Source organism: Papilio polytes, unplaced genomic scaffold (assembly GCF_000836215.1).
Source record: "Papilio polytes unplaced genomic scaffold, Ppol_1.0 DF821400.1, whole genome shotgun sequence".
NCBI lineage: Eukaryota > Metazoa > Arthropoda > Insecta > Lepidoptera > Papilionidae > Papilio > Papilio polytes.
In genome coordinates this window covers 6353884-6363302 of record NW_013527804.1, presented here as the reverse complement: position 1 = coordinate 6363302, position 9419 = coordinate 6353884, and the positions used below count along the sequence as shown (strand labels likewise).

Below are 9419 nucleotides of genomic sequence, written 5' to 3'. Positions count from 1 at the left end.
TCCCCAACGAGCGTTTTGAGCCAAAAAATCTAACCTAACCTAACCCTGTCGGGCGGGCGACTGGCGGGCGCGTAGGGGCCGCATTGCCAAATATTTTTTTTTGCATCTCGGCCGAATTATGCACTCGTATGCGACTTACGTCGTCCCTTCATTGTAGTGGTGAGACATGTACCGATTGGGCATTTTTATGTCTTCTCCGTGTGTGCGTCACTCGCACATACGAAATATTCGTATGTGTGCGTCGGTAGCCCTTCGGCGTGAAGTTTCTTTAAAAATTCTCTGTGTTATGTAAACATGTGAATTTTTTCGATACTAAAATATTTAGGTGTTGCCCTGAGGGGTCGACGGCCGTATTTTTCGGGAACTCTGACTAATTTCGCTAAAAGGATCCGTTTCTACTTGGCCAGTGCTCGAAGCGCCAACAGAAGCCCGTGTTTGCTTTGTGAACGTTGTTTGCAGTTTTCGGCGCGAACGCATTCAAAAATGTCCGCACAGTGTTTGCGGATTTGGAAATTTTTATACGTCTTAAAACTTCCCGTTCGTATCGATTTATGTGGAAATAAGTACAGATTACCTCAACTTTTTTATTTATTAAATTAATTTATTCCATTTTTATTATCTGTTTGTATATTTTTATTATTCCATATGACGTTACACCCATTAAGAAACAGAAAACTGCAGAAATAAAAAAAAGATACACTATCAAGGCCGTATCATCGCTGCACAAACATACATTATAAAGTATCTTGAACACTAGCATTCGCCCGCGACTACGTTTTCGAGAATTCACAAAATAATCTTAGATAGTCTATGTTTTTCTAGACTGTGCTCTCTATCTGTGTCAAATTTAATCGAGATTCGTTGAGCCATCCATCTAAACATTCGGATTTACGTCTATAAGAAAGAGATAGTAAGAATTAAGATATATTTGTCAAATATTTGAACTAAAAACGTTCATTTCTTTTTAAATAACTTGCCAAAAGTCTTTCTAGTTACATTTAATACCGATTAAATTGCTCTTTATTACAGAAATGTATTCTTTGTCTCAAGAAATTGGAAGGATTTTGTGCTACCAAAAATAAAATACGGAAATGTTCAAAAGAAAACTGGCAACGATGTAAAGATTAATTGTGTTTACAAGTTCACATCTACATTGAGACGCAGAAAAGAAACCCATTATCAGAAATACTTGCATTTTTAAATCCTAGTGGCCACATGAAGAAATCTCGCTTCTTAATAAATACGTAAATGAGAAAGTTTAGATGGATGGATGTTAGAGTTTGTAGCCTAAACTGCTAACCGAATCTCGATGCAATTTGGCATATATGTAGAAACACATAGGCTACTTACTTTTGTTTATTTAATTCCACAAGAAGTCGGGTTCGAAAGCTAGTTAAATAAGGTTTGAAAACATTATTGAGAAAATGTTACATGAATATCAATCTAATAAATCAATAAACATCTTAAGAGTATAATAAATAGAAGAACTTTTTCTATTTTACAACATTATTACAGCTTAGCTAAAAGCGTTATATAAAACCTTCCTTTTTAATTGCGTCAAAAAGAATATGAAAAATAAAAGCTATTGGTAGAGCTTCGATAAAGGTCGTCTGGACGGAACAGGTGCCCTAAAAATAGTGTAATACAAGCCTTTAGAATCTATTCAATGCCTGACCGGGGCCCGAAGTCAGTGGGTAAGGACTTAGGACCGTACAGTATGGTGAAAACGACATTACTTGTACATTTTAAAACACGACAATTTAAAATGTCAGAATATGTACTTTGTTTTCTCTTTAAAATAGCGACATTCGTTTTTTTAAGAAAGAAAAAATAAATCTTAGAAAAATGAAATTTTAGTATATAAAGAAACATCTTAATTTCTCTACAAGTTTATTAATATTTTTTGCGTTGAAATTGTATTGTAACTTTTAATGTAATAACTAATGGTACATGTTGATTTCATTATTGTCAAGGAAAATGTATTAAAAATACATCAGTTTATTATTTATATAATTTAAATGATGACTTTCCCCGTATTTACCGTACAGAATGTCTATTTTTGTACAGCCTTATTATCCTATTAAAACAATTAGTGATTGAAGAAGGAAGAACGAGAACTTCAGAAATCTAAATAAAGATTATTTACTTGAACTATTTATTGAATAAAATCAAAAAAAATATATATATAAAATATATTATAAATATTAATTTTAAAATTATCCTAAAAAAAATTTACTAAAGAATTATTTAAAGAGAATCGATCTGTTAATAGTTTAGTATAAAATTGTCGCTTCAATTACAATTAACATCAGTTAGATTCCGTTGAAACTAAAAGTCACCCTGTGCAATCAGCGAGCCCCGCACACACACGTCGACAACCATCGGCGTATGCGCATTAGATCGATAGCGCAGGGTTGTCGGCCGCACGCCCTTGTTAGAAAAAGGACGAATCGACGTATAACTACACAACTGTTGTCCAAGAGTAGACAGAAATTCAGACGCGACATTACATTTTCTACTAATGATTGCAGCCGATTTATATCTTCCTAAAATTATGGATGGGATTTTAAAGTTAAAATTCATTAAGCACCTTAGAGTAAGAGATGGTGTGAAATCTCTGATGCAACAATATCACAACGATTGTCATATAAAAATACTATCCGAACATTGTCTATTATGGATTACAGCTTTTGCCCATTTACGAGCACATAGTTGACCTTGAGCTTTGAAAGCTGCATCGACTTTAGTCTTAAAAATATACATACAATAAGTCAACTAATTTTATCAATATATTGAAAAGATAATGCGACATTAAAAATTAAAAGATAGCGTGAATAAGCTCGAAAAAGACACATTGCAAATGTCTGTCGCGTCTACATATTTCCGAGCTTATCTAAGTCAGCCGTTTCGTCAGTTTCGATGTGTGCGTGCGCCGGCGCAGGTTTGTAGACACCTTTTGTTTTGGGACATTTCGGTTTAGGGATTAAGCCTTTTTATTTAACGTATTAATTTAAAATGATGAGATGTTATTTACTTTATTTATGACTGCAATTAGACACTAATTTATTTACCTCGTTGATGCTAAAGATGTCTACTTTGCAGTTGTTAATGTGTAAAGGACATGTTAAAAAAAATTATCGAATATGGTATTTAAAAATGAATTAAATAAATGTTTATCGTTAATAATGTTGTTACGTATTAAATAATTTACTTGTTAACATTTCATGCGTGAAAAATCATCCTTCCAAATATGTTTTACTTCGCGGCCTCCGTTTCCCTTACTTTTACAGCTGACTTCAGTCTATCATTACTTCATCTGAAAAGAGAATTTAACCAATATTATCTCGTCAAATAATTGTTTATTTTTAACCAAAAACAAAATTAAACAGTCAATTTCCTACATTCTATCCATAAAATATAAACAAATCTAGATGTAGCATGTTCAGGTTCTGAATCCGTAGCGATGTTTTTTTGTTTTAATATTTCGGGAATAAAAATATTTCAATGCCTCTTTAGACGATATTTGTTGTCTAAATATTTCAATATATTGATGTCATAAATGCTACATACTTTTGTTTAATTCTTATTGGAGTTTCTTGATGAAAATTGCATTATAAAATTTTCAACGATGCATATAGCAAGACATTAACACCTACCTAAGAATTCACACACATGTGCATTTTTAATATTAGTATATCTTGTGTTTGTGTTTGTGCACGTGTCCGAATGTTCCGAGTTCACTCACCAGCGCGGAGGTGCTGGCTTGTACTGAGGATATTGATCCTAACACGAGCTGTTCCGCTCCACAGTTTTGCATAGATCAAGGTAAAAGGTTCAAATTGAAGGTGATGTTGAGGTGAGCAACGAAACACTTGAAAAATATATTTTATTCATGCAATAGCTGTCTGTGACTTGAGTGGAAATTCGATTCAATTTTCAACACAAATATTGTTATACAATATTCTAGTCATTGGATTTAGAAAAACCTTTTGGCAGGCTTAGAGCGTGTGGATACCTGAAACTAAAGTACACAACTGTTTAGTCTCGCTTCTATGAGCGTATATGGAGGTACGCACATTTGATTATTAGTTGTGCAATAAACAGTTGAATTGACATCGAAACAATCGACCATCGCACAACAGTTGTGCGATAATTTAGTCCAAGGTGTGCGCGAAGGGTGTGCTCTTAAAAAACACTAGAAATTTGTATAGGCCTTCGTCTTCAAAAATACATATCCGTCAACAACATTAATTCATGGTCGGAATCATGCAAACGGAAACGTGCATGCATGTTTTTGAAACCGAAAGCATACACAAGCTTCTGAATCTTTGTAAATTTTTACATTATTTACAGCTGTCTGTCTATTCTAAAAGTCATGTTTAAACAAAAGTTGTATTTTTTTATAACATAAGGTACATAAGTAACATAAGTACCCTATGTATAAATTTAATTTTCTTACTAATATTATAAATGCAAAAGCTTATATGGATGGATGTTTGTTAAAGTTTGTAGCCTAAACTACTGAACGGATCTGGATGAAATTTGTCATAGATGTACAAGATAGTATGGAAGAACATATAGGCTTTTTTATACAAAAAGGTGGCAAACGAGCAAGCGGCCACCTAAATCCGCCAAACCTACCTTGCCTACCCTAAATCGACGAAGGAGGAGAAGCACATAAAAAAGATCTTTCTCCATCCTATGCGTCTCCTCCACCGTCAAATCCACTTTTCCGTCCATCCTTCTCTTAAAGAAAAAGATGGGACGGGAAAGGGACTAAAATTGGGCCTCCAGCACCACACTCATCAGACGAAACGCGGAATTGCTTCCACTTCACGCCTGTCTTCTGTGTGGTCGTGGTATTGCACCGGGCGAGTGAAGAGTTAGGCTACTAATTATATTGATGAGTAAAGAATTACATGTATATTTTGTATGAAATAAATAACCACGAATATCAGCTTGTTCATAAGCATAACAATTCAAACCCTCAGCATAGACTGTTCTAATAATAAATGTCCTTGCAACATCCCAGCGGTTTGATTCGTAGACTGCGAACGATTCTAGCGTGCTCTGACCTCTATTGTAATGTTCTAGGAGGACAAACGGACAAAAACATTATTCAGATAATTACGCATCAATTGTACAGTCTGCCACGACTGTAGCTATGTTTATTAAAGTCTATACATATAAATAAATATCTATGTATGTTTAAAATAATCATACTTTATTTTAGTATTTTAAATGTGATCGTTTAAATGGATGGATGTTTGTTAGAGTTTGTAGCCTAAACGGATTTCGATGAAATTTATTACATATATAGAGGATAGTCTGGAAGAACACATAGGCTACTTTCGTTTTTCTTAATTCCACGCGGACGGAATCGCGGGCGAACGCTAATGCGTTTACAAACAATTGTGATTTTTTTTCATGAAACTTTAGATCTTTATATGCAAAAGGTTTATGCTTCCAAAATACTTTATTACACAAGTAAAATGGAATAAATCCTAGCTACGGAAATCGGCGATTTTAATCTCCAAGCGACATACACAATACAAACTCATAGAGTGTACGCGACGTAGGCATTTGACTAAGACTAAAATTGCAGCATTTGATATATGTACGTAGCGAACTGTAAACTGTATTAGTATGTGAGTCCATGAATAATAGACGAAGTGGGTGTAGTGACCGTGGTCGCGGCGGCCAAGGTGGACCCAAGGTCGACACACCGACGCTCTATTGTTTGTCACACTAACACACTAGTTAGTGTTACAAGTCTATCACTTTTGTAACTCTGTCAAATACGTTTAATATTTCATACGTATAAAAAAATTAAATGCGTTTTAAGGTTTCAAATATATAAAACCTTTTTGTCTATTTTTTCATTTGTTCCTCGTTCACAATTATATTTTTTTATACAATTTTGCATTACAATGTGTAATTAAATATTTAAATTAGGGAGATAGAACGCTGATAGCTTTGAAGGATAAAAATAAATTTATTCGCATTATAATGCCAATTATTTTTTTAACATAAATTCGCTCCTTACAATTGTATAATTAATTTAGTAGCGTTTAATATTAAGTTTATAACTTGTACCATTCTATATCCGTATCTCGCATGCACACTAGTATATAACCTACCACAACGTCCGCTCTATTCGGCACTAACATTGACCTTCTACGTCTAGCGGGCGATAACCCGCGATAGATCGCAACACACATTGCTTGTTTTCTATTATACACTTCTGTGTGATGTCATAGATTTATTTAGCATGTATTTGACACTAGCTTTTGCCTGCGACTCCGTCCGTGAGGAATTAAAAAAGATAAAAGTGAGTAGCCTCAGTGGTTTAAGCACTTGACTTGTAATCTACAGGTCTTGGGTTCGAATCCCGCCGCCATGTACCAATGTGATTTTCAATTTTTCGAATTTTCATATGTACATAATTTACCCGACGTTCTTACGGTGAAGGAAAACTTCGTGATGCAACCTGCACATATCAGCGAAGAAATTCAAAGATATGTGTGAAGTCAACCAACCCGCACTTGGCCAGCGTGGTTGACTATGGCCTAGTCACCCTAACTTTAGGGTAGGCTCCGAGCCCCTCGGTGGGGACGTATAGTGAGCTGGTGATGATGATGATGATGATGATATGTATTCTTCTAGACTATATTCTACATCTATGCCAAATTTCATCCAGATCCGTTCAGCGGATTAGACTACAAACCCTAACAAACATCCATCCATCTAAACTTTCGCATTTATAATATTAGTATGAAGTATGATCAGTCGAGCGACAATGGCTGAGTGCTACTGACTACTGACTTGTAATCGACAGGTCCTAGGTTCGAATCCCGTCGTCTACTAATGTTTTTCAAAATTCAGATATCATACATAATTTACCCGAATGTTGAAATAAGTTGATAAAACATGTGAGGTTTAGTATTTAGGTCGTCGGGGAAAATACTACATTGTTAAGTATTTTGTTTGCCTTTTATTAAATGTAGCGATTGCTCGATCTTTGCCCCAATATTTTAAAATAAGTTAAACGCTCTATTGTTCTTTGCGTATTGTTTACAATATAAACTTAATACATAAATTATAAATTTTTGAACATTTTAATACTAGCTGTTCCCGTGCGACTTCATCCGCATAAAATTATGAAAATTTTATTTTATTATTACGACGGATGGATGTTTGTTAGCGTTTGTAGCCTAAACGGCTGAACGGATCTCCATGAAATTTATCACAGGTTTAGAGCATAGTCTGGAAGAACACATAGGCTACTTTTTATCTCGGGAATAGTTACGGTTCCTGTGGGATTCATTAATTTAATTTTTTAATGTTAACTCGATCATTCTGCAACGGTACAACATATCTTATAGAAATTTGGCACAGATATAAAACAAAGTCACACACGTGGGTTAAGGTTCATCCCCGAGTAATGTCCGGTTCCCGAGGGATACGTAGCTTTTTGTTATTTATATATATTGTATGTAATGTTGTACGTATGTTTTGTAATTTCGCGAACGAAGTTACGGGCAACAGCTGGTTATGAAATAAATGTAATTTATTTAATTTTATATCCGTCTGTACTGTCGTATTGTAAATAATAGTTCAAAGCGACAATGAACATTGACATGTCTAATGCGTTATTCAAATTAATTAAAATGCAACGACACGTTTGAAATAATGTAGGAACAAAAACATGACGAATAGTGAACAGTTGGTGGCGTTGACCGCTGTAGACCAAGGTTACGAGGTCGCACTACACTAATACTGCCAATTGACACATCTATGAAAACAGGACTTGTAAAAATATAACTCTTTTATTTTATCTATTCCAAACACAGTTGTTTTTATAAATCAATTTCAAACATTATTAACACGCAAACTTAAAAACATTTGCATAAAAAATTGCAAGAAATGAAAATAAGAATTTAATTTTATTTGCTGACGACATCGTATTATTATTCCACGGTGATAATTGGCAACAGGTGTATGAACATGCGGAATCAGGACTCAAGAACGTGACAGCCTGGCTTGATAACAACTTATTAACCCTTAATGCAACAAAAACAAATTATCTTTGTTTTAGCAAGTCTAGCAACCATAATCTAGTCAATCACGGACTAAAAATCACACTACATACCTTTGCATGCAACAAAGAAATAACGAAGGAGTGTACCTGCAACATACTTACAAGAGCAAAAAGTATTAGATATCTCGGTGTTCATGTAGATGACACTCTAAGCTGGAAAGACCATATCACACACATTTGTTCACGGGTCAGGAGGCTAATTTATATATTTAAGCAACTGCGTACCGTAGCAGACGTAAGAACTCTTATCCTAACCTATAGAGCGCTCTGCCAAAGTATCTTGTACTACTGTATCACAGTATGGGGCGGGGTGCCGAAATCAAGACTGATTGACTTGGAAAGGGCACAAAGAGCAATATTGAAGGTACTAATGCGCCTCCCGTACCGACACCCCACCACTGCTCTGTATGAAGAGTCAAGAGTGCTTTCTGTAAGGAAGCTCTTTATACTACAATCTCTTTTAAGGCTCCACCGCACCACAGCTACACTGTTAATACACTCCTCAAAAAGAAAATTTCGCTGCCCCATTCCCCTCACAAAAACCAGCTTTGCACAAAGGCACTACAACTTTCTTGCGCCCTGGATTTATAATCAAGTACAAGCGCAGAGTGATACCAACATTGCATCTCTAAGCTATTTCACTTTCAAAAAATATATCACACAATGGCTAATATCACTTGACTATGATGGTACAGAAAGTTTTTTTAAAAATAGTTCAATAAATTAAAGAATGTATAAAATTTAGTTACGATTAAATATAAAGTAGTTAAAAAATGACATAAATATATGTACATATCTTTACAAAAACAAACACTTACATACATATATACACACACATACGCATGCACACGTTCACACACGCAAACACACACAATACACCAAGTAGCTTATAACATAATATTTTTTTTTATGTATAACTCTCTAATCTTATTTTGTAACAATTTATTTTAAATTCCGCAAGACAATCATTACAAGAAGACGCTGCCTCCTGAAACACAGTTATCACTAGCTCAGGAGACAGAGTCCCACTAACTGTACTAAACTGTTTTAGTTCAATAAAGGATTTTTATTTTATTTTATAATTAATTGAATAATCAGATTTGAAATACGCTTTTTTATGACTTCTGGTAGTTAAAATTTTCAACGAAATTTAAGACAGATTTAAGGCAATTTGTTTTCAAATAAAGATATTGCATTATAAAGTTAATCGGAAATTAAAAATCTAATCTTTCGTCCACGGTATGCATCTCTGTGTAAGAGAAATGTAGATATGCTTATCCCATTACTTAATAAATCTTATTAATAGTAATGAAATTGT

At 34.4% G+C, this 9419-nt stretch overlaps 1 protein-coding gene across 1 annotated transcript; it reads left to right on the top strand.

Annotated features, from left to right (window-relative positions):
* The first annotated feature begins 7708 nt into the window (after nt 1-7708).
* Nucleotides 7709-9093, top strand: LOC106108737. The gene is made up of 3 exons (XM_013289998.1): nt 7709-7762; nt 7938-8824; nt 9063-9093. Exons 1-3 carry the CDS (start codon nt 7709-7711, stop codon nt 9091-9093), a joined length of 972 nt encoding a protein of 323 aa, XP_013145452.1.
* Nucleotides 9094-9419: the final 326 nt, after the last annotated feature.